Below are 26,463 nucleotides of genomic sequence, written 5' to 3'. Positions count from 1 at the left end.
TCTTGCTGTGAGGCGACAGCGCTAACCACTACACCACCATGCCGCCCCCTTACAAAACATATAGGGTGGATTTTGATGCTATTTCAAGAAGCAGAATGCTATTTCAGAGTGCCAGTTTACCAGGATGCTGTTTGAAATCCCTGGGGAGAGACACTGCTCTTTGCTTACTTGTTTCAGGGTTCATTATTTGTTGAAGTCAGCATTCATAATAAGTGTCCTATTCCTTCAATTGCTTGCATTCTGATATAAACGGGAGCGGGAGTATACCTAAGTGAGCAGTAGCTCACAGTTGATCTTGTTTTCCCCAGCTACTGAGCTATTTAATTGTGCTGTCCAGTCTGTTTGGCCTCTAAGTGCATCTCCTCCACAAGAACATAAAAATAAAACTGTGTAACTGCTCGTAAACAGAGCAGCAGACTAGAGTACGGTGTCTCTGTGTCTTGGGTGATTTACATGCTTTCCTCTTCTTCTTGTCCTCATAAATGGTAATGTTTTACAGACAACAGTGACCTGCATTTTAAAGTGGGTGCAGATGGGAGCAGCGGTCAGCCTTTACTCTGGGAGAAGTTCCCTCTGCTGCATTCAGGATGTAGACTGACCCACGGCTTTACTCTCGGAAAAATGGGATTTGAAGTCAAGGTGGGAATTTAGGTCTTGACAAAGTAAAACGACTGAGAATTCCAGTTATTTATTTCCTCATATCCAGCTTATACACATTGTTAAGGAGTCATTGATTTGGGAAGAGGACTGGTCAATAAGTATTAACATTATCACAATGATATTGTGAAAATTTAGCAATATGATTATAAGGTAAGCATTACGAATACTTTTATAACTCAAAACTGACAGGAACTAATAGCTGATTGGATGTCAAAAAAAAAGGTTCTACCCTGTTTAGCTTATCCAGCTGTTGGCCAGGCCTGTGTGATCACGCGTCGTCTGTCCATCTTTGTCCGTCCACAATTTACAAAATTTACTCCTCCTACAGGATTGATCGGATTTCAATCAAATTCCTATCCAACATTTCTCCAGGTGTGTGTGCATAAAAGTTGTCAATAAGGTGGCACCACCTGTCATATTTAACATTTTATGGGTGTTTGAAAATTTTGGGTGACTCGTCACACCAAACACGACTGTTCGTAAATTGCTAGCATGTTTTCACTGAAACTCACCCAGAAGACTCTAAAGACTCAGATTCCAACAAGAATTGTTCACCAGGTGGCGCCACCTACCATGGATGAGGCTACAGAGGGGTCACATGCAATTTCACGAAAATCTCTACTCCTCCTACAGGAGTGATCAGATTTTGATCAAACTCATGTAATGTTCCCCAGGTTGGTATGGATAAAACTTGTCAAGATGGTGGTGCTACCTGTCATATTTAACATTTTATGGGCATTTGAAAATTTTGGGTGACTCGTCGCACTACTCTTCATAAACTGCTAGGATGTTTTCACTGAAACTCACCCAGAAGACTCTAAAGACAGATTCCAACAAGAGTTGCTCACCAGGTGGCGCCACCTACCATGGCTACGGCTACACAGGGGTCATGTGAAGTTTCACAAAAATCGCTATTCCTCCGACAGGAGTGATCAGGTTTTGAACAAACTCATGGAATGTTCCCCAGGTTGGTATGGATAAAAGTTGTCAAGACAGTGGCGCCACCTGTCATATTTAACATTTCATGGGTGTTTGAAAATTTTGAGTGACTCATCACACCAAACACAACTGTTCGTAAACTGCTAGGATGTTTTCACTGACACTCATCCAGAAGACTCTAAAGACAGATTCCAACAAGAGTTGTTCACCAGGTGGTGCCACCTACCATGGCTACGGCTACACAGGGGTCACATGCAATTTCACAAAAATCACTACTCCGACGACAGGATTGATCAGATTTCTAAATCGCACAACAGCAGGAGCTCATTGAGGCTATTTTTTTCCAGTAATTTTCATCAGTGCACCCTCAAATTGAAAAAAATGTTCCTTTTCTTATATAAAGTTAGACTGGTGTTTTGCCAACATGTCAGCAAATCTGAATATCATGGCTTATTGTGTATTTAGAAAATGTCATACGATGTGATATTTGTGCTATATTGCTCACCACTAATCGAGAAAAAGTAACAATATGGAGCTTTGTCATGAGTAGTGTTGATTTTGTCTTTTATTCTGTAGTATGTGAAGAGATTGTCAGCAGCTACGGTTACGAGTGACCCTGAACCTTCTGCTCTCAGAGTGGGCTGGTCTGTGGATGGCTCCAGCCTTCAGCTAGGTAAAAAAAAAAAAAGGGAAACACAAAAAAAAAGGGTTGGGTTTTTTAAATACATCTTCAATGTTAGCTGGAAGAGTCACTTGGCAGAAGATGCCGAAAATTTGTATTCAGAAATGTTTATTTCTGCAGCCTGTCATTTCTTCTAGCTATATTTGTGTCTCAGGAGAGGAGGAGCTGTCATTTGGATTTGATGGAGCAGGCAAAGCAGTGACGGGGGGAAAGATGGAAGAATTTGGCGAGCCATTTGGCGAGGGTGATGTCATCGGCTGCTATGCGGTATGTTGTAAAGAGAAATGCAGCGTCCAGAACTAGATCCCACACTGGCAGATTCATCAGCATAATCCTGGGAAGAAGCCGAAAATCGGGTTTTGACTAAAATTTGTAATTTTTTTTCATCTATAGAATATTTAACCAAAATGATGTGATTTTGAATTATGTTTTAATCTTCCCTCGTCCTGTAATTATCAAAAAATAAGCATGTCAAAATTTCACCACGTAAAGGGTTTTCCAAGGTTGCTAAACGTGCAGGCACCCAGCGTTGCCCGCGTTCTTGGGGGGTGAAGCTCGGACGTAATTTTTTTTTTTTAGTATGTGATATACAATATATTAAAAACAATTTTAGTTTTTTATTCTTTATTAGAGCAACACAAATATAAGTTACATACATTTCTACTGGGAAAATATTTTCACTTTGTAGATTTTGACATTTTAGGTTCTGATAAAATATGCTGTGTTTTTATATATATATATATATATATATATATATATATATATATATATATATATAATTTTATTTATTTATTTATTAGAAAAAGGGTTTTAAGAGTGACACCATAGTCAGTGGGAATGGTGGAGAGAAGATATCCACCAAGAAATGAAAGATACTTTGTTGCTCCACATTTCTTACTTCATCCAAACATCCACCACCCAGGGGCCCACCAGGGAGCCCCTGGGGCCCAAATATGGAATTTCTGAGTTCTACTAAATTGTGGCTATCTCCTGTACCTACATGCCAAGTTTAGTGAAGCTCTGTCGAGAGTTTGTGTTGATATATGTAACATGAAAGGCATTCCTTGACTGTTTACATCTGGTTAAATTGTTTGCACATTCGCACATTACCACCCTTCTGCTGCTACGTCGGATCAGTGCCTTATTTTTGTATTACACTACCTATTTTGCACTACATCTACCTTTATTATTCATCTCATCTCATTATCTCTAGCCACTTTATCCTGTTCTACAGGGTCGCAGGCAAGCTGGAGCCTATCCTAGCTGACTACGGGCGAAAGGCGGGGTACACCCTGGACAAGTCGCCAGGTCATCACAGGGCTGACACATAGACACAGACAACCATTCACACTCACATTCACACCTACGGTCAATTTAGAGTCACCAGTTAACCTAACCTGCATGTCTTTGGACTGTGGGGGAAACCGGAGCACCCGGAGGAAACCCACGCGGACACGGGGAGAACATGCAAACTCCGCACAGAAAGGCCCTCGCCGGCCACGGGGCTCGAACCCGGACCTTCTTGCTGTGAGGCGACAGCGCTAACCACTACACCACTGTGCCACCCAAAGCGAACAAGTGAAAATATTTTCAGTATGAAAAGATAAACTTTATATCTTCTTGACATAATATGGATTACTACAGTTCAATCAGGGCCACTTTGTCATAGAATTTAAATTTATATCTAACAATTTAATTTGGCGGTGTGGCTCTGTTCTGGGACCTCCCTGCCCTTCCTTGTGCCTACATGGAACAACTTAAGACAGGGAGAGCAGCAGTAAAGACCCTGGACCCTCTCTGCCTTTGCATGCGCCTTCATGGAACGGCTTAAGACAAGAAGAGCAGCAGCAAAAGACCCTGCCTGGGGTACAGAATGAGCAGCCAGCAGAGTGATATTAAGGTCAGAACAGCAAAAGGAGGAGCTGGGTTGCAAAAAATGTCTTGCGGAGGAAGCAGGCATGTTACAGCAGTGTAAATAGGCGCCCTATGAGAGATGTGCCAATAAAATGCTTCGAAGGGAATCGGCTGGGCTGTCAGCTGACGTGGGCTGGCTTGAGACCGGCTGCGGTCAGCTGATATAGCTGTGATTGAGGGCTGAGCTTGACTTTGTAACCTGCCTGAACTACGCCACACTCGATTTGTGGAACAGGGTTATTTACTGTATTCTTTATTATTTACTCTTTGAACCCAAATGGGGGTGGCACGGTGGTATAGTGGTTAGCACTGTTGCTTCACAGCAAGAAGGTTCTGGGTTCGAGCCCCGTGGCCAGCGAGGGCCTTTCTGTGTGGAGTTTGCATGTTCTCCCAGTGTCCCCGTGGGTTTCCTCCGGGTGCTCCGGTTTCCCCCACAGTCCAAAGACATGCAGGTTAGGTTAACTGGTGACTCTAAATTGACCGTAGGTGTGAATGTGAGTGTGAATGGTTGTCTGTGTCTATGTGTCAGCCCTGTGATGACCTGGCGACTTGTCCAGGGTGTACCCCGCCTTTCGCCCGTAGTCAGCTGGGATAGGCTCCAGCTTGCCTGCGACCCTGTAGAACAGGATAAAGTGGCTAGAGATAATGGATGGATGATCCCAAACGCATTAAGAAGGCAAGAAATTGCACTAATTAACTTTTGATGAGAAACATCTGTTAATTGAAAAGCATTCCAGGTGACTACCTCATGAAGCTGGTTAAGATAATGCCAATAGTGTGCAAAGCAACATAAGGATAAACGCTGGCTACTTTGAAGAATCTAAAATATGAACCTTTTTTGTTGATCACACAATTCCTTATATGTTCCAGGTGTTATTTCACACCCTGTGTCCGAAATCACTCCGTACTCACCATATAGGGCACTATATAGTTAGGACGCCATTTTGTAGTGCTGTCCAAAACGATAGTGAGGATTATTACACCCTGTATAGTGCACTCGGAGTATCCCACAATGCATCACGAAAAGTAGTGGTCACTAACCAAAGCAATATATCCCATCATGCATTGCGGTCGCACTGAAAGAAACCAAATTAAAAGTCTCAAATTTGATTTAATAAAAGGCAGCGGTGAAGAAGAAAGTATTCAGCCTTGATTTAAAAAAACTGAAAGATGCAGGTACTTTGTATTGATTAATGTGGGAAATACGCTCAGTATAAAATGTATTTATCACAAAAATACATACATGTATTTATTTTGAAAACCCACCAGCCGACTGATCTGGCACGTTTTAATTGTGCTACAGTAATGACGTAAATACCAGCACGACAGATTAGTGTCCAAAAGCGTTTTTTTTTTTTTTTCATTTTACCAATGAGCTCACTATATAGTCCTCTATTTAGTAATTCCCTATATAGTGAGTAGGGAGTAGTAAACGAGTGAGCAATTTCGGACACGGATAGTTTTGATGTTTTCGCTATTGTTCGACAATGTCGAAAATACGGAGTTAGTCAAAATTATGTGAACACTTAAATAGTAGAAACCATTTATTCACAAAACATACATCATATGTGCAAGATGATTTACAGGACGGTCTCAACCTGTTCACCATCGTGTTCAACACACAAAAAAACAGCGAGCAACAGTACCATTTAATCGGTCACCCATGGCGTATGTCTATCTGCAGGAGAAAAATAATCCATTAGTGTTAACATAATTTTGACTAACCCTGTATTGTCACAATACAGAAAAACCTTTGAATGAGTAGGGGTGTACAAACTTTTGACTGGTACTGTATTTTAAAATTATTTGCTTATGGGGTTCAGCTCAGACCCAGACTTTCTGTTACAGTTTCAGTTTAAAAAAATTTTTATATTTATATAACTGTGTTCTTTGTTTCTGCAGTTCATCAGCGACGGAGGAGAGACAGAACTGTCTTTTTCTAAAAACGGCCACTTTCTCGGCGTGGCGTTTCGACTCACTGGCTCTGCCCTGGCAGGTCGTGCACTCTACCCACACGTCCTGTGCAAAAACTGTTCCGTTTCCCTGAACCTGGACTCTCAGGGTGAGACCTGGTATCCTGGTCCTCCGGGGTACTGCCCTTTACCAGTGCTTCCATCTGCACATCGGACTCAAGCTCCACTTCCTCCAGCACACAGGAAGGACTGCGAGGTTTGTTTCCTGTGATCCTATTAACATAGGATTTGCCTGTCACGCTGAAAGTCATTAAAGGAGACCTGTAGGCAAATTTTATTATTATCAGAATTCAATTTCTCATTTTATTAAATATAGGAACGCATTTTGATGGCTATTTTGTCGCTGCTATAGCAAGTTCTGAGTGTTTGAAATATGCCGTGTAATATATCAGTCCATATGTCAAAGCGATGGCCGTAAACGAGATTCGTTGAGACCTGTGCGAGACATCGTAGGACGGAAGTAAAACGTACAGCGGAAATCAAAGTGACCGACGTCAACCAACACTGTCAAAAGACGCGCGCGCCCTCTTTCGAATGCTGACGTGATCAAGCCAGAAGTTTTGTTTGTTTTGATAGCAATCAGGAAAGTTTGAAAAAAGTAGGCAGTAATCGTCATTTAAACTTGTTTTTGTGCAATACTTCGTTTGGAAAACAGTTTTCAAAATGGCGGCACTGACACCTGGCTGATGCTTCACGTTTCGAAGTCTCGCACAAGTCTCGTGAAGATCGTGCGGATAAGCAACGCCTGCCGTGGACCAAACGAACTAAATTCAACACGGCTAAAAACCGAATAGGCCGATAAGTATAATATTTAATTGCCAATACGAGTCACGATATAAGGTTACTAAAACTGAAAACGTAATTGAATAACACGTTAATTAAGAAATAAAGCAAGTTTAAAAATGACTTCAGTTCCCCTTTAAGAAAGTGGACCATTGCTGTTTTTCATATGATTTGTTTCTCTTCCATTTCCACTCCCTGTCTTCTTCAGGTGCTGATGATGGTTGGCATGCCAGGTTCTGGAAAGAGCTACTGGGCTGAGAGCCACATGGCCAAGAACCCAGAGAAGCGTTATAATGTACTAAGCACAAACGCCATCCTTCACTGCATGAAGGTGAGCACAAAACAAACAAACAAAATCCCCTGATGCAGTCACTTTGTTGTCTGTTGAGATACAGTGGTGCTTGAAAGTTTGTGAACCCTTTAGAATTTTCTATATTTCTGCATAAATATGACCTAAAACATCATCAGATTTTTACACAAGTCCTAAAAGTAGATCAAGAGAACCCAGTTAAACAAATGAGACAAAAATATTATACTTGGTCATTTATTTATTGAGGAAAATGATCCAATATTACATATCTGTGAGTGGCAAAAGTATGTGAACTTTTGCTTTCAGTATCTAGTGTTAACTTTATTCTTCTTTAACCATTCTTTGGTAGAACGACTTGTGTGCTGAGGGTCATTGTCTTGCTGCATGACCCACCTTCTCTTGAGATTCAGTTCATGGGCAGATGTCCTGACATTTTCCTTTAGAATTCATTGGTATAATTCAGAATTCATTGTTCCATCAATGAAGGCAAGCCGTCCTGGTCCAGATGCAGCAAAACAGGCCCAAACCATGATACTACCACCACCATGTTTCACAGATGGGATAAGGTTCTTATGCTGGAATGCCGCGTTTTCCTTTCTCCAAACATAACTCTTCTCATTTAAACCAAAAAGTTCTATTTTGGTCTCATCCGTCCACAAAACATTTTTCCAATAGCCTTCTGGCTTGTCCACATGATCTTTAGCAAACTGCAGATGAGCAGCAATGTTCGTTTTGGAGAGCAGTGGCTTTCTCCTTGCAACCCTGCCATGCACACCATTGTTGTTCAGTGTTCTCCTGATGGTGGACTCATGAACACTAACATTAGCCAATGTGAGAGAGGCCTTCAGTTGCTTAGAAGTTACCCTGGGGTCCTTCGTGACCTTGCTGACTATTACACGCCTTGCTCTTGGAGTGATCTTTGTTGTTCGACCAAGGGTTCACAAACTTTCAAGCACCACTGTAACAGTGAGTGTTTAGAAGTACAATAATGATCCGATCTTTATCAGATTTACACATGGATTAAAGTTTTCCGTCGCTACGACGGATTTCTGTCAACTGGGAGTGCTAAAGATCAATAATGAGAGTGATGCAGGTCTGAGGAAAAAAGGGGGGGTAGGCCCATAGGTCTGACACCGATGTGATTTAGAACTTCACCAAGCTGCTGTGATTGCCTGGTGTTGAACCCTTTCTTGTGCTATGTTTGAGTATATGTAAAGGAATAAGTTATTGCACTAGATAGGCCTAAATAAATAAATACAGCCTACGCTACTGTCTAGTCCCGGGGAGGCTGGGCGTAGGCAGCGAGCCGCGGTGCTCGGCTTGAGTTTCGTTTCTATCGGCGGCTCCAGCCCGACTTTGGATGCTCGTAACTCGGCCAGGGGAGGTCCCAGCCTCTCCAAACTTGGCAGCCAGCGACCTCTGCCCTCTCCCCAACGAACCAGCGCTGCCAGGGTGGGCCAGCCCCCGCCTCGGGACGCGATTCACCCCGAGGCGAGCCGCGGCGCTCCGCATCAGTTTCCTTTTAACGGCGGCTCCACTGATGAAACAATTTGGCTGTCCTACTACTAGGCAACTACTTGCTTACTACTAATACTAGGCCTATTGTAGTAGTAGTAATAATAATAATAATAATAATAATAATGATATTTGCCTATTGAAAGGTGATCAGGTGAAAAATCTAAACAGCCCTGTTGAAGCCGCAGCAAGAGCTATGCTATTAAGCCTTTTGTAGGTTAAACAGGCTTCGGCAGACAACGTTCTGGAAAGGCTGTATTTTTCTTTGGTTTGATTAGCCTACGATTTAATCTTTAAACATTATGGTTTCAGCAGTTCGCTTAAACATTGGAGGCTGCGGAGTCGGGCTGCAAGATTTCCCGACACTTGTTTAAGATGCCAAACTTCATAGTAAGGAGAAAATAATTCCACAGTATTTAGTGCCTCGTCAGTCTCAAAAATTAATAGTGAAGGAGCAACGCGAATTAAGTCCCAAAAAAACATCTCGTAGGCCTATATTTTACATTTTCAAAAAAGTCTGGAATTGGAAGTCGGTCAGTGGAGTGTAATGAAGTGTCTAATTCACTAAGCACAAAAGGTCGGAAAACAGTGGAGAAAACAGCTATTGCTTAAATAGGCTACTAATGTTTTACATTAGTAATTTAATGTATGTGACAAATAAATTCATTGATTAAATAGATAAAGAAGCGAATACTCCGAAGCTCAAAATTCAGGAAAGTGGCTCCGGTGTCGCAAGTGCACAAGAACAGTGATTTGAAAGTTAACCTAATGAATTTGTGCGTGCGCGTGCGATTTCATGAAGAACCGGGACAATTGCCATTCGGTGAAAGATTCACACCTATGACTCATTATATTCACGCGCGCCCTCTCACCCACTGTTGCTTCGTTTTCCCGATTTACACGCGTGTCTGAAGATGGAGTTTTCAGAAATCTCCACTCTGCCCAGAGTTTGCAAAAGTAGCTGTTTTCAGTGACTGAAACCTCCGTATAGGTGTGAATGAGAGGTGCAACCAAATAAATAAATGTGCGTCTTTTTTATCCGGCTACATGTAGGCTATCACTGCGCAAAGCCTCTAATGTTGAAATGGTAGTAATATTTGTTAAAATAATAGTAGGCTAATTTCCACATTAATCGGTAAAATGGCCCAAGGGATGTGATGGGGGGATGGCCGTTTTATAAGGGGGATGATTTGAGATTTTTATTTCAGAAGGGGGATGCCTCCCCCCACATCCCCCCCCCAACTCGAGTACTGCGTATAAGGCCATATTTCACCTGACATAGGCCCTTCGATTTCCATCACTAGAGCGCATCAAATTACTTTCGGTTTTGCCAGCATGGACGCGCTTCTTTTAAATGAAGGCACAGATGTGTCAGACATCGACAAAACGGTAAAGGATAAGTGGAGATGGGCTTGGCGAAATGAAATGGGCGATAATGGCAAGCTCCTGCTGCTGTGCCAAGGAAAAAGAAACAAAAACAAGCATCAGGTGTTGCCAAACTAGATGCCTTTGGCTTCACTGCGAAGAAGCAGAAAAAGTGAACTTTCACTTTACTTTTCTTGTTTCCTGGCTTTATTTCAACAGATTTTCCTATTTTTCTTTCTGTTCCACTCTTCTGAAAGCATGGTTCAAGTTCGACTGCACTTGCACTTTTCTCTGAACCACTGTTGTGCATTACTAAAGTATTGTTGAAATAAATTTGCACTTTGCGCTGAAAACTTGATGTTTCATCATGAATAGCCAGTAATGACAATGGTAAAGTCTTGCCTTAGCTTTAGTCATTTGTTAAAATTATGTAAATGTACTATAAGTAGGGGCCGAGGGGATAATGGACAACACGGCGTTTAAAATTTGACGCATCGCTGACATGGTAGGGGCCAACGACATGGAGCTTTTTTTTTTTCAGTCAGATGATTTATTTTTTTTGCTTTAATCCATGTTTACACAATTATCCAGATTATTTAAGTCGTATGTTGAATATCGTATATATTAGAATGCCATTGTGATCAGACAAAATCCAGTCATTACCTGAATCTGATCTCGATAATTAGATTATTAAATACACTCACTGGCCACGTTAATCTGAATACGTGTAGCATGTGTGTTCATGCAATTATCCAATTACTAGCCAATAATGTGGCAGCAGAGCAACGCATAAAATCCTTTAGATCCAGTTTAAAACATTTTGGTTAATGTTCACATCAAACATCAGACTCTGTGACTCTGACTATAGGATGTGTGTTGGCACCAAACAGGCTGGTTTGAGTATTATTATGATAGATCCCTGTTCTTTAAATAAAACAGGGTGCCCACTCACACCTGACTGTCGTCCTATTGACCTGAAAATACCTGACTCTAATTTCACCTTCAAATTAACTGCTATTCCTAGAAGTTCACATACTTTTGCCACTCACAGATATGTAATATTGGATCATTTTCCTCAATAAATAAATGACCAAGTATAATATTTTTGTCTCATTTGTTTAACTGGGTTCTCTTGATCTACTTTTAGGACTTGTGTGAAAATCTGTTGTTGTTTTAGGTTATATTCATGCAGAAATATAGAAAATTCTAAAGGGTTCACAAACTTTCAAGCACCACTGTAGGCTGGTTTGTCAGCAGGAACTAAGGTTCAAAGAATCCTAAACGGAACCGGTTCAAGAACCCGTTCCCTGTTGATCAAAAAGGGGTACGAGTGGCAGTTCTGCAGATGGACACGCCTTGTTGATGAAGAGAGGTTAGAGGAAAATGGTGGTGTGCTGGTTAGCGCTGTCTCCTCACAGCAAGAAGGTTCTGGGTTTGAACCCTACAGCCAACGGGGGCCTTTCTGTGTGGAGTTTGCATGTTCTCCCCGTGTCAGCGTGGGTTTCCTCCGGGTGCTCCGGTTTCCCCCACAGTCCAAAGATTAACCTTCTGAAAACAAAGTCTCGTTAAGACTGGTTTGAGCTGACAGGAAGCCTACGGTACCTGTACTAGCCTTACGACTGTAGTGAGCAGAAAAGCATCTCCGAACACACAGCATGTTGATCCTTGAGGCAGATGAGCTACAACAGCAGAAGACCAGATCGGGTTTCACTCCTGTCAGCCAAGAACATGAATCTGAGCCTACAATGGGCACAGGTGCACTGAAACTGAACAGTTAAAGATTGAACATCACTGGTCTTATTCCAGTCTTGAACCAGTATCTGTTGGTGTTTTGTGTGTTTAGCTGCCGAGCCCAGAACACAAGAATCTGATGCTGCAACAGGCCACGCAGTGTCTCACGCACCTCATTAGAATCGCAGCAACTAAGAAGAGAAACTTCATCCTGGACCAGGTGTGTGTGTGTGTGTGTGTGTGTGTGTGTGTGTGTGTGTTTCTTCAGATGCAGAAATTATACACATAAAATGGTCACATACACTACCGTTCAAAAGTTTGGGGTCACCCAGACAATTTTGTGTTTTCCATGAAAAGTCACACTTTTATTTCCCACCATAAGTTGTAAAATGAATAGAAAATATAGTCAAGCCATTTTTCTGGCCATTTTGAGCATTTAATCGACCCCGCAAATGTGATGCTCCAGAAACTCAATCTGCTCAAAGGAAGGTCAGTTTTATAGCTTCTCTAAAGAGCTCAACTGTTTTCAGCTGTGCTAACATGATTGTACAAGGGTTTTCTAATCATCCATTAGCCTTCTGAGGCAATGAGCAAACACATTGTACCATTAGAACACTGGAGTGAGAGTTGCTGGAAATGGGCCTCTATACACCTATGGAGATATTGCACCAAAAACCACACATTTGCAGCTAGAATAGTCATTTACCACATTAGCAATGTATAGAGTGGATTTCTGATTAGTTTAAAGTGATCTTCATCGAAAAGAACAGTGCTTTTCTTTCAAAAATAAGGACATTTCAAAGTGACCCCAAACTTTTGAACGGTAGTGTATCTGCCAGTATTTAAAAAATGTAATTAAATGTTTAATTTTGGGTCAGCATCCTAGACTTTCCTCATTTCAGACGAAATCAGTCTTCATACATACATATATATATATATATATATATATGTGTGTGTGTGTCTTTTATAAAGTCTCTTTTGTCAGGCTTTTTACAGTGACATTTGATTTCTTTTTAGCTCATCTGGCCATAAGTCCAGTGACCTGTTGCCATGGCGTGGCGTCTCATCCACAATTCAGTTAAATCGTATCTCCTCCGTCAGTCCTGCACGGGTTTCCAGTCCGATTGTTTCGTTTGAAAGAACTCGTTATGCCACGCAAAACTTGTTCGTTGTTTTGTCAAATTTTTGCGAACGAACTGCTACTAAGGTCTCCTTAACAAGTTTTCGGACTTTTCATTAGAATTGTATCTCCTCTCTCAGTTTTCACCCGATTTCAGTTCTGATTGATGTTTTGGGTAGATCTTCCCTCAGGGAACAAAACTTTAGTCGTTTGTTTGTTATCCCCCGCTGGCTGAAAGGCCCAAACGGGGATTATGTCGTGGCGATGTCCATCCGTCCGTCTTGGAAAGGGTGCTCACCTTCTGAAATCAACTCCTCTCACAATTTTTGGAGGAATTTTACGAAACTTGGCAGGATTCTGTGTTATATGTCGGTAATGTGCATATTATAATTTCGTTAAATTTGGTCACATTTTACCAGAGTTACAGCCCTTGATTAACAAAATTATACATTGACAGTTTCATGAGAGTGTTTTTTCCTTCTGAAATCACGATTTTTGGTGGAATTTCATGAAACTTGGCAAGAGGCATTGTTGTATGTCGGTAGTACACTTATGCCGCTTTTCCACTACCAATGCGGCTGAGTTGGGCTGAGCCGTGCCGTGCTGAGTTGGGCTGAGTCGAGCTGAGCGGGGCTGTTGGAGTTGCATTTCGACTACAACCGCGCTGAACCGTGCTGGCTGGAAGTGGGTGGACACATTGGGTGGAGTTAGCGAAAGTGGGTGGACGTCACGTGATGTCGTTAGGCGGCGCAAACAGTGACATCAGTGATCTTTTAAGCGGTAGTCTCACGACCCGGATAGTAAACAATAAACATGGAGGACATGGAGTCGTTAGTGTTGCTGGTCTTGGTGCTGTGGCTTGTTGTCACCGACAACGCCAACAGATACTGGCAAGAGCGTATAGATGAGGCGAGGCGCATAAGGCTTCAGAAATTCTCGTAATTCGTAATTCTCCTTCTTCTTCCGGGTTTACGGTGTTTACAGATCCCAGTGTGCTCGCGGGGCATGTGTGGGCGTGTGAGGACACTCCTCCTCACCAATCAATGCGCAGGGGAGTGTCTGCTCACGCCCCTAGCCTCACTCAGCTCGGTTTGGCTCGCTTCAGCCCCACTCCAAAACCGTGCGAGTTTTGGGTGCTAAGCAGGGCTGAAGCGAGCTGAGTCGTGCTGCTCTAAGGTAGTCGAAACGCGAGCCGTGTCGGGCTGAAGTGAGCTGAAAAAGGGTAGTGGAAAAGGGCCAATATTGTAATTTTGTTCAATTCGGTCGCATTTTCCCAGAGTTGTGGCCCTTGATTAACAACCTTGTACTTTGACAATTTCATGAAGGTGTGCTCGCCTTCTGACATCAACTCCTCTCACAATTTTTGGACGAATTTCTCAAAGCTTGGCAAAAGGCTTTGTGATATGACAGTTATATGCATATTGATATTTCGTTTAGGTGGCACGGTGGTGTAGTGGTTAGCGCTGTCGCCTCACAGCAAGAAGGTCCTGGGTTCGAGCCCCGGGGCCGGCGAGGGCCTTTCTGTGTGGAGTTTGCATGTTCTCCCCGTGTCCACGTGGGTTTCCTCCGGGTGCTCCGGTTTCCCCCACAGTCCAAAGACATGCAGGTTAGGTTAACTGGTGGCTCTAAATTGAGCGTAGGTGTGAATGTGAGTGTGAATGGTTGTCTGTGTCTATGTGTCAGCCCTGTGATGACCTGGCGACTTGTCCAGGGTGTACCCCGCCTTTCGCCCGTAGTCAGCTGGGATAGGCTCCAGCTTGCCTGCGACCCTGTAGAACAGGATAAAGCGGCTAGAGATAATGAGATGAGATGAGATATTTCGTTTAATTTAGGCAAATTTGACCAGAGTTATGCCCTTGATTAGTAACAAACTTGTACTTTGTCAATTTCATCAAGGTGTGCTTGCTTTCTGAAATCAACTTCCCTCACAATTTTTATCCCCCGCTGGCCAAAAGGGGGATTGTGTCGTGGCGATGTCCGTTTGTGCGTCCAAGGAAGGGTGCTCACCTTCTGAAATCAACTCCTCTCACAGTTTTTGGAAGAATTTCACAAAACTTGACAAGAGCTTTTGTTCTATGTCAGTAATACGCATATTGCAATTTTGTTCAATTCAGTCACATTTTACGAGTTGCCAGCAGGGGGATATTGTGCTCTCAGAGCACTCTTGTTGATTTTCTTGTTTAGAACGTTGTTTATTTTCAGTTAAATCGTATCTCCTCCCTCAGTTCTCAATGGATTTCAGTTCTGATTGTTTTATTTGAAAGAACTAGACCTTCTGCACAACACTTGGTCATTGTATTGTCAATTATTTGCAAAGAAATTAGTAATTAGGTCAACTTAACACATTTTCTTCCGACTAGAATTGTATCTCCTCTCTCATTTATCATGCGAATTCAGTTCTGATCGCTGTTTCGGGTAGATCTTCCCTCAGGGAACAAAATGTAGTCCTTTGTTGATTTTCCTGTTGTAAACAATTTGTTGAGGTTGGTCCTCTCTTACATTGTCACATTTCAGTTCTGTTTGTTGTTTTGGTCATCATGGTTGTTTTGATGGCAGGCCAGTTGAGCAACGTCCTTGACTTTTTTTTTTTTAATTATAAGAAACATTGTTGGGGGCGTCGTGGCTCAGGTGGATAAGGTGCCATACCATAAATCCGGGGACCCGGGTTCAATTCCGACCCGAGGTCATTCCCCGTCTCTCTCTCCCGCTCATTTCCAGTCTCTACACTGTCCTATCCAATAAAGGTGAAACAAGCCCAAAAAAAATCTTTAAAAAAAAAAAAACATTGTTGTCCCGATGTGCATATAAATCTGTTGTATGTGCAGTGTTTCATTTGAATGGTGTATAAAACCCCTGCCCTTCTGCTTTATTTCCTCATTTTCTAGGCAAACATTTACCCATCTGCTCAGAGGCACAAGCTATTGAGTTTTTCCGGTTATCAGAGAAAGGCGGTGGTGCTCGTCCCCTCGGATGAGGAGTGGAAGAGACGTCTGCAGCAGAAAGAGCAGAGCGAGGGAGCAGTGCTGCCTGAAATGTCACTACTAAAAAGCAAAGGTCAGGTCATACCTACCCCTTCTCATTTCATCTCATTTCCGTTTAGCTCTCAAGGCTGTGCCCTCGTTTATTACTTTCCGTGGTGTCTTTGCTCTTAAATATCTGATTTAACTCCGGCACAGTACACTTAATTTTGCATGACCATGATCTAGTGTTATCCAATTCCTTTAAAAAACAGTTTGAATTTTAATTAAAGCCGCAAGCGGCCTCGACGGGCCCTCGCGCCAGCGGCCAGGGGGGGCGGGGGCATGCGTCCCCGCGAAATACCGTAAAGAGTCTGCTTGCCAAGTTTGACCAATCAGAAGCTGCAATATCATTTGTGCCATAACCAGCACCCCCAGGGGTGAAAGTGCACAAAATTTGGCGGATATGTCAGGAGAGCTATGAAGAGTTTGCGTATGAAGTTTGATGACAATTGAGTAAATAGAAGATGAGAGATAGATTTTTGAAGAATAAATTTTTTGGTTTTTCCCATGTCAGAAGGTGGCGCTATGCTGTACGTGAGCGATTATGAGTTGGAGAAATAAGTGTCTACAACAGCAACGCACTATCACAAGGTAGTGGTGTGAAGGAAAAGCATTATGGAATTATTTACCAAAAACCCGTTTTGGAGAAATTGCGTCGGCCAAAAACAGCGCCCCCCATGGACGAAAATTCCCAAAATGTGGTATACATGACATGGGCGGTAGTAAGAGGGTGGCCGTGAAGTTTGACCAAATTTGAGGAAAGATTGGATTGTTTGCCCAAAAATAGCGCCCCCAGTGGCGAAATATCACAGAAAATGGGGAACATGTCAGAAGCCCAATGAGGGATTTGCGTGTGAAGTATGAGCAGTTTTGAGCAATTAGAAGATTTGTTATGAATTTTTAAGCATGTAAAATTTTGCATTAAAAATTGATTGACGTATAACTTCTGAGCGGTTTAAGCTACGTGAAACTTATTTAGTAACTTTTGTCAGCCATGTCTGTAGATGATGTGTATCAATTTTGGTGACATTCCTATGAACAGTCTAGGAGGAGTTGCGCCGTCTTCGTGGCCATGCATTTCGCACAAAAGTGAAATTACCTCACTTCCTGTTGGGCGTGGCTAATGCATTGGCATTACATTTTTGTCCGGCTTAGTGAGATACATATGCGTACCAAATGGCATGCCACTCCTACAAACTACATGTCAACCAGGCACCTTAAAGCGGGAGGCCAAAATCACAACGAGTTAGGGGGCGCTATAGAGGCCCTGAGGCCCGGCTGGATCTGGGCTTTTGGTTCTCAGTAGCGGTGGCAGTCTAAGAAAAAGGAGCCAAATTTCGTGCGTTGTCGACCATGGCAAGCGCCCCAATAAGGGTCTTGAAAAGAGTTTGCTTGCCAAGTTTGACAAATCAGAAGCTGCAATATCATTTCCGCCATAACCAGCACCCCCAGGGGCGAAAGTGCACAAAATTTGGCGGACATGTCAGGTGAGCTATGAAGAGTTTGCGTATGAAGTTTGATGACAATTGAGTAAATAGAAGATGAGATATAGATTTTTGAAGAATAAATTTTTTGGTTTTTCCCATGTCAGAAGGTGGCGCTATGCTGTACATGAGCGATTATGAGTTGGAAAAATAAGTGTCTACAACAGGAACGCACTATCACAAGGTAGTGGTGTGAAGGAAAAGCATTATGGAATTATTTACCAAAAACCCGTTTTGGAGCAATTGCGTCGGCCAAAAACAGCGCCCCCCATGGACGAAAATTCCCAAAATGCGGTATACATGGCATGGGAGGTAGTAAGAGGGTGGCCGTGAAGTTTGACCAAATTTGAGGAAAGATTGGATTTTTTGCCCAAAAATAGCGCCCCCAGTGGCGAAATATCACAGAAATTGGGTAACATGTCAGAAGCCCAATGAGTGATTTGCGTGTGAAGTATGAGCAGTTTTGAGCAATTAGAAGATTTGTTATGAATTTTTTAGCATGTAAAATTTTGAAGTGAAAATTGATTGACGTATAACTTCTGAACGTTTTATCCTACGTGAAACGTATTTAGTAACTTTTGTCAGCCATGTCTGTAGATGATGTGTATCAATTTTGGTGACATTCCCATGAACGGTCTAGGAGGAGTTGCGCCGTCTTCGTGGCCATGCATTTCGCACAAAAGTAAAATTACCTCACTTCCTGTTGGGCGTGGCTATGCATTCATAGAACTTTTTTTGTTCGTCTCAGTAAGATACATATGTGAACCAAATTTCGTTCCTCTACGACAAACTATATGGCAACCAGGAGCCTTCGAAAAAAGGCAAAATTTTCAAGGCGTTAGGGGGCGCTATAGAGGCCCAGAGCCCCGCCCAGATCTGGGGTTTTGGATCTGAGTAGCGTAGGGGATGCCGATAAAATGATCCAAAATATGCGCGTTTTCGTCCACAGGAAGTGCCCCAAAAAAGGCCGAACAGCGACCGCGACTAAGGAATAATAATAATAATAATAATAATAAGAATAATTAAAGCCGCAAGCGGCCTCGACGGGCCCTCGCGCCAGCGGCCAGGGGGGGCGGGGGCATGCGTCCCCGCGAAATACCGTAAAGAGTCTGCTTGCCAAGTTTGACCAATCAGAAGCTGCAATATCATTTGTGCCATAACCAGCACCCCCAGGGGTGAAAGTGCACAAAATTTGGCGGATATGTCAGGAGAGCTATGAAGAGTTTGCGTATGAAGTTTGATGACAATTGAGTAAATAGAAGATGAGAGATAGATTTTTGAAGAATAAATTTTTTGGTTTTTCCCATGTCAGAAGGTGGCGCTATGCTGTACGTGAGCGATTATGAGTTGGAGAAATAAGTGTCTACAACAGCAACGCACTATCACAAGGTAGTGGTGTGAAGGAAAAGCATTATGGAATTATTTACCAAAAACCCGTTTTGGAGAAATTGCGTCGGCCAAAAACAGCGCCCCCCATGGACGAAAATTCCCAAAATGTGGTAAACATGACATGGGCGGTAGTAAGAGGGTGGCCGTGAAGTTTGACCAAATTTGAGGAAAGATTGGATTGTTTGCCCAAAAATAGCGCCCCCAGTGGCGAAATATCACAGAAAATGGGGAACATGTCAGAAGCCCAATGAGGGATTTGCGTGTGAAGTATGAGCAGTTTTGAGCAATTAGAAGATTTGTTATGAATTTTTAAGCATGTAAAATTTTGCATTAAAAATTGATTGACGTATAACTTCTGAGCGGTTTAAGCTACGTGAAACTTATTTAGTAACTTTTGTCAGCCATGTCTGTAGATGATGTGTATCAATTTTGGTGACATTCCTATGAACAGTCTAGGAGGAGTTGCGCCGTCTTCGTGGCCATGCATTTCGCACAAAAGTGAAATTACCTCACTTCCTGTTGGGCGTGGCTAATGCATTGGCATTACATTTTTGTCCGGCTTAGTGAGATACATATGCGTACCAAATGGCATGCCACTCCTACAAACTACATGGCAACCAGGCACCTTAAAGCGGGAGGCCAAAATCACAACGAGTTAGGGGGCGCTATAGAGGCCCTGAGGCCCGGCTGGATCTGGGCTTTTGGTTCTCAGTAGCGGTGGCAGTCTAAGAAAAAGGAGCCAAATTTCGTGCGTTGTCGACCATGGCAAGCGCCCCAATAAGGGTCTTGAAAAGAGTTTGCTTGCCAAGTTTGACAAATCAGAAGCTGCAATATCATTTCCGCCATAACCAGCACCCCCAGGGGCGAAAGTGCACAAAATTTGGCGGACATGTCAGGTGAGCTATGAAGAGTTTGCGTATGAAGTTTGATGACAATTGAGTAAATAGAAGATGAGATATAGATTTTTGAAGAATAAATTTTTTGGTTTTTCCCATGTCAGAAGGTGGCGCTATGCTGTACATGAGCGATTATGAGTTGGAAAAATAAGTGTCTACAACAGGAACGCACTATCACAAGGTAGTGGTGTGAAGGAAAAGCATTATGGAATTATTTACCAAAAACCCGTTTTGGAGCAATTGCGTCGGCCAAAAACAGCGCCCCCCATGGACGAAAATTCCCAAAATGCGGTATACATGACATGGGAGGTAGTAAGAGGGTGGCCGTGAAGTTTGACCAAATTTGAGGAAAGATTGGATTCTTTGCCCAAAAATAGCGCCCCCAGTGGCGAAATATCACAGAAATTGGGTAACATGTCAGAAGCCCAATGAGTGATTTGCGTGTGAAGTATGAGCAGTTTTGAGCAATTAGAAGATTTGTTATGAATTTTTTAGCATGTAAAATTTTGAAGTGAAAATTGATTGACGTATAACTTCTGAACGTTTTATCCTACGTGAAACGTATTTAGTAACTTTTGTCAGCCATGTCTGTAGATGATGTGTATCAATTTTGGTGACATTCCCATGAACGGTCTAGGAGGAGTTGCGCCGTCTTCGTGGCCATGCATTTCGCACAAAAGTAAAATTACCTCACTTCCTGTTGGGCGTGGCTATGCATTCATAGAACTTTTTTTGTTCGTCTCAGTAAGATACATATGTGAACCAAATTTCGTTCCTCTACGACAAACTATATGGCAACCAGGAGCCTTCGAAAAAAGGCAAAATTTTCAAGGCGTTAGGGGGCGCTATAGAGGCCCAGAGCCCCGCCCAGATCTGGGGTTTTGGATCTGAGTAGCGTAGGGGATGCCGATAAAATGATCCAAAATATGCGCGTTTTCGTCCACAGGAAGTGCCCCAAAAAAGGCCGAACAGCGACCGCGACTAAGGAATAATAATAATAATAATTAAAGCCGCAAGCGGCCTTGACGGGCCCTCGCGCCAGCGGCCAGGGGGGGCGGGGGCATGCGTCCCCGCGAAATACCGTAAAGAGTCTGCTTGCCAAGTTTGACCAATCAGAAGCTGCAATATCATTTGTGCCATAACCAGCACCCCCAGGGGTGAAAGTGCACAAAATTTGGCGGATATGTCAGGAGAGCTATGAAGAGTTTGCGTATGAAGTTTGATGACAATTGAGTAAATAGAAGATGAGAGATAGATTTTTGAAGAATAAATTTTTTGGTTTTTCCCATGTCAGAAGGTGGCGCTATGCTGTACATGAGCGATTATGAGTTGGAGAAATAAGTGTCTACAACAGCAATGCACTATCACAAGGTAGTGGTGTGAAGGAAAAGCATTATGGAATTATTTACCAAAAACCCGTTTTGGAGAAATTGCGTCGGCCAAAAACAGCGCCCCCCATGGACGAAAATTCCCAAAATGTGGTGTACATGACATGGGCGGTAGTAAGAGGGTGGCCGTGAAGTTTGACCAAATTTGAGGAAAGATTGGATTGTTTGCCCAAAAATAGCGCCCCCAGTGGCGAAATATCACAGAAAATGGGGAACATGTCAGAAGCCCAATGAGGGATTTGCGTGTGAAGTATGAGCAGTTTTGAGCAATTAGAAGATTTGTTATGAATTTTTAAGCATGTAAAATTTTGCATTAAAAATTGATTGACGTATAACTTCTGAGCGGTTTAAGCTACGTGAAACTTATTTAGTAACTTTTGTCAGCCATGTCTGTAGATGATGTGTATCAATTTTGGTGACATTCCTATGAACAGTCTAGGAGGAGTTGCGCCGTCTTCATGGCCATGCATTTCGCACAAAAGTGAAATTACCTCACTTCCTGTTGGGCGTGGCTAATGCATTGGCATTACATTTTTGTCCGGCTTAGTGAGATACATATGCGTACCAAATGGCATGCCACTCCTACAAACTACATGGCAACCAGGCACCTTAAAGCGGGAGGCCAAAATCACAACGAGTTAGGGGGCGCTATAGAGGCCCTGAGGCCCGGCTGGATCTGGGCTTTTGGTTCTCAGTAGCGGTGGCAGTCTAAGAAAAAGGAGCCAAATTTCGTGCGTTGTCGACCATGGCAAGCGCCCCAATAAGGGTCTTGAAAAGAGTTTGCTTGCCAAGTTTGACAAATCAGAAGCTGCAATATCATTTCCGCCATAACCAGCACCCCCAGGGGCGAAAGTGCACAAAATTTGGCGGACATGTCAGGTGAGCTATGAAGAGTTTGCGTATGAAGTTTGATGACAATTGAGTAAATAGAAGATGAGAGATAGATTTTTGAAGAATAAATTTTTTGGTTTTTCCCATGTCAGAAGGTGGCGCTATGCTGTACATGAGCGATTATGAGTTGGAAAAATAAGTGTCTACAACAGGAACGCACTATCACAAGGTAGTGGTGTGAAGGAAAAGCATTATGGAATTATTTACCAAAAACCCGTTTTGGAGCAATTGCGTCGGCCAAAAACAGCGCCCCCCATGGACGAACATTCCCAAAATGCGGTATACATGACATGGGACGTAGTAAGAGGGTGGCCGTGAAGTTTGACCAAATTTGAGGAAAGATTGGATTTTTTGCCCAAAAATAGCGCCCCCAGTGGCGAAATATCACAGAAATTGGGTAACATGTCAGAAGCCCAATGAGTGATTTGCGTGTGAAGTATGAGCAGTTTTGAGCAATTAGAAGATTTGTTATGAATTTTTTAGCATGTAAAATTTTGAAGTGAAAATTGATTGACGTAAAACTTCTGAACGTTTTATCCTACGTGAAACGTATTTAGTAACTTTTGTCAGCCATGTCTGTAGATGATGTGTATCAATTTTGGTGACATTCCCATGAACGGTCTAGGAGGAGTTGCGCCGTCTTCGTGGCCATGCATTTCGCACAAAAGTAAAATTACCTCACTTCCTGTTGGGCGTGGCTATGCATTCATAGAACTTTTTTTGTTCGTCTCAGTAAGATACATATGTGAACCAAATTTCGTTCCTCTACGACAAACTATATGGCAACCAGGAGCCTTCGAAAAAAGGCAAAATTTTCAAGGCGTTAGGGGGCGCTATAGAGGCCCAGAGCCCCGCCCAGATCTGGGGTTTTGGATCTGAGTAGCGTAGGGGATGCCGATAAAATGATCCAAAATATGCGCGTTTTCGTCCACAGGAAGTGCCCCAAAAAAGGCCGAACAGCGACCGCGACTAAGGAATAATAATAATAATAATAATAATAATAATAATAATAATAAAAAACCGAACAAGATCAATAGGGCCTTCGCCCTATAGGGCTCGGGCCCTAATAATAATAAGAATTAAAGCCGCAAGCGGCCTCGACGGGCCCTCGCGCCAGCGGCCAGGGGGGGCGGGGGCATGCGTCCCCGCGAAATACCGTAAAGAGTCTGCTTGCCAAGTTTGACCAATCAGAAGCTGCAATATCATTTGTGCCATAACCAGCACCCCCAGGGGTGAAAGTGCACAAAATTTGGCGGATATGTCAGGAGAGCTATGAAGAGTTTGCGTATGAAGTTTGATGACAATTGAGTAAATAGAAGATATGAGAGAGATTTTTGAAGAATAAATTTTTTGGTTTTTCCCATGTCAGAAGGTGGCGCTATGCTGTACATGAGCGATTATGAGTTGGAGAAATAAGTGTCTACAACAGCAACGCACTATCACAAGGTAGTGGTGTGAAGGAAAAGCATTATGGAGTTATTTACCAAAAACCCGTTTTGGAGAAATTGCGTCGGCCAAAAACAGCGCCCCCCATGGACGAAAATTCCCAAAATGTGGTATAAATGACATGGGCGGTAGTAAGAGGGTGGCCGTGAAGTTTGACCAAATTTGAGGAAAGATTGGATTGTTTGCCCAAAAATAGCGCCCCCAGTGGCGAAATATCACAGAAAATGGGGAACATGTCAGAAGCCCAATGAGGGATTTGCGTGTGAAGTATGAGCAGTTTTGAGCAATTAGAAGATTTGTTATGAATTTTTAAGCATGTAAAATTTTGCATTAAAAATTGATTGACGTATAACTTCTGAGCGGTTTAAGCTGCGCGAAACTTATTTAGTAACTTTTGTCAGCCATGTCTGTAGATGATGTGTATCAATTTTGGTGACATTCCTATGAACAGTCTAGGAGGAGTTGCGCCGTCTTCGTGGCCATGCATCTCGCACAAAAGTGAAATTACCTCACTTCCTGTTGGGCGTGGCTAATGCATTGGCATTACATTTTTGTCCGGCTTAGTGAGATACATATGCGTACCAAATGGCATGCCACTCCTACAAACTACATGGCAACCAGGCACCTTAAAGCGGGAGGCCAAAATCACAACGAGTTAGGGGGCGCTATAGAGGCCCTGAGGCCCGGCTGGATCTGGGCTTTTGGTTCTCAGTAGCGGTGGCAGTCTAAGAAAAAGGAGCCAAATTTCGTGCGTTGTCGACCATGGCAAGCGCCCCAATAAGGGTCTTGAAAAGAGTTTGCTTGCCAAGTTTGACAAATCAGAAGCTGCAATATCATTTCCGCCATAACCAGCACCCCCAGGGGCGAAAGTGCACAAAATTTGGCGGACATGTCAGGTGAGCTATGAAGAGTTTGCGTATGAAGTTTGATGACAATTGAGTAAATAGAAGATGAGATATAGATTTTTGAAGAATAAATTTTTTGGTTTTTCCCATGTCAGAAGGTGGCGCTATGCTGTACATGAGCGATTATGAGTTGGAAAAATAAGTGTCTACAACAGGAACGCACTATCGCAAGGTAGTGGTGTGAAGGAAAAGCATTATGGAATTATTTACCAAAAACCCGTTTTGGAGCAATTGCGTCGGCCAAAAACAGCGCCCCCCATGGACGAAAATTCCCAAAATGCGGTATACATGACATGGGAGGTAGTAAGAGGGTGGCCGTGAAGTTTGACCAAATTTGAGGAAAGATTGGATTTTTTGCCCAAAAATAGCGCCCCCAGTGGCGAAATATCACAGAAATTGGGTAACATGTCAGAAGCCCAATGAGTGATTTGCGTGTGAAGTATGAGCAGTTTTGAGCAATTAGAAGATTTGTTATGAATTTTTTAGCATGTAAAATTTTGAAGTGAAAATTGATTGACGTATAACTTCTGAACGTTTTATCCTACGTGAAACGTATTTAGTAACTTTTGTCAGCCATGTCTGTAGATGATGTGTATCAATTTTGGTGACATTCCCATGAACGGTCTAGGAGGAGTTGCGCCGTCTTCGTGGCCATGCATTTCGCACAAAAGTAAAATTACCTCACTTCCTGTTGGGCGTGGCTATGCATTCATAGAACTTTTTTTGTTCGTCTCAGTAAGATACATATGTGAACCAAATTTCGTTCCTCTACGACAAACTATATGGCAACCAGGAGCCTTCGAAAAAAGGCAAAATTTTCAAGGCGTTAGGGGGCGCTATAGAGGCCCAGAGCCCCGCCCAGATCTGGGGTTTTGGATCTGAGTAGCGTAGGGGATGCCGATAAAATGATCCAAAATATGCGCGTTTTCGTCCACAGGAAGTGCCCCAAAAAAGGCCGAACAGCGACCGCGACTAAGGAATAATAATAATAATAATAAGAATAATAATAATAAAAAACCGAACAAGATCAATAGGGCCTTCGCCCTATAGGGCTCGGGCCCTAATAAAAAACCGAACAAGATCAATAGGGCCTTCGCCCTTTCGGGCTCGGGCCCTAATAATAATAAAAAACCGAACAAGATCAATAGGGCCTTCGCCCTTTCGGGCTCGGGCCCTAATAATAAAAAACCGAACAAGATCAATAGGGCCTTCGCCCTTTCGGGCTCGGGCCCTAATTAAAGTTTTTATTTGAACAACTGTGGTACATGGCTCATATGGTACATCACACAGAAAAGCAAAGATAGAAAAAGAAAAAAAAAGGTCAGACAGTTAACGTAATTTGATAAGTGTTCCTGGTTGAAAGAAAAAACGTACAAAGTATAATCTTAACACAAGAACAGAAAAGGTGAATATAGGCTTCATAGTAGAGCCCTATAACTAAGCTGCTAGTCCAGAGGTCAGATACTCCTGCAAAGAAGTCCCAGCTACCCAGTGCCACAGGCCCTTTGCCCCTTATTCTAGCAAGCATGATCTCACACGACACTGTCTCACTCATTAAAACTTTCCATTCTTGGAACGTTGGGTTTACGGGTGATTTTTCCAGTGCCGTAGTATGATTCTAGAAGCTGAGGCTAACCCAACCATCAACACTGAATGAGCGTCTTTAGTCAGCTGTGGTATTACGGTCTTCTCTCCTAAAAGGCATAAGCGTGGGCATGCTGGCAGGTCCACTCCCATCCATGTCTCCAAGAACCCCGATATTCTGCACCAGAAGGGCTTGACCATAGCACAATCCCATATGAGATGCCGAAATGTGCCAGTTTCCTTTTAACATTTCCAGCAGATGTTACTAGTTATTAGCCCTATTCTAAAAAGCCTGCATGGTGTCCAATAAAACCTGTGTAGCATTTTGTATTGAATAAATTTACATTTCATTTCTTTAATATATTTACCATTATCTGCCAAAATTTGTTCCCAGATATCTTTGTCAATTTCACAATCAAGTTCCCTCTGCCAAATTATTCTTAAATTTTCACATGTGCCACTGGTCAA

At 42.8% G+C, this 26,463-nt stretch overlaps 1 protein-coding gene across 2 annotated transcripts in view; it reads left to right on the top strand.

Moving 5' to 3' along the window:
- Positions 1-26,463, top strand: part of si:ch211-107m4.1 (heterogeneous nuclear ribonucleoprotein U-like protein 2) — a 53,946-nt gene that overhangs the window by 7,773 nt on the left and 19,710 nt on the right. The window contains exons 4-10 of one of the 2 annotated variants that reach the window (XM_060915207.1): positions 500-639; positions 2,176-2,272; positions 2,436-2,548; positions 6,098-6,364; positions 7,160-7,282; positions 11,985-12,092; positions 15,878-16,046. In XM_060915207.1, the coding sequence (XP_060771190.1) occupies positions 500-639; positions 2,176-2,272; positions 2,436-2,548; positions 6,098-6,364; positions 7,160-7,282; positions 11,985-12,092; positions 15,878-16,046 (1,017 nt within the window). The remainder of the gene's footprint in view (positions 1-499; positions 640-2,175; positions 2,273-2,435; positions 2,549-6,097; positions 6,365-7,159; positions 7,283-11,984; positions 12,093-15,877; positions 16,047-26,463) is intronic. The other variant, XM_060915208.1, reaches the window with a different exon arrangement.

Source organism: Neoarius graeffei, chromosome 2 (genome assembly GCF_027579695.1).
Source record: "Neoarius graeffei isolate fNeoGra1 chromosome 2, fNeoGra1.pri, whole genome shotgun sequence".
Lineage (NCBI taxonomy): Eukaryota > Metazoa > Chordata > Actinopteri > Siluriformes > Ariidae > Neoarius > Neoarius graeffei.
The sequence above is the reverse complement of the archived record's forward strand: the minus strand, read 5'-3'. Positions and strand labels throughout refer to the sequence as shown.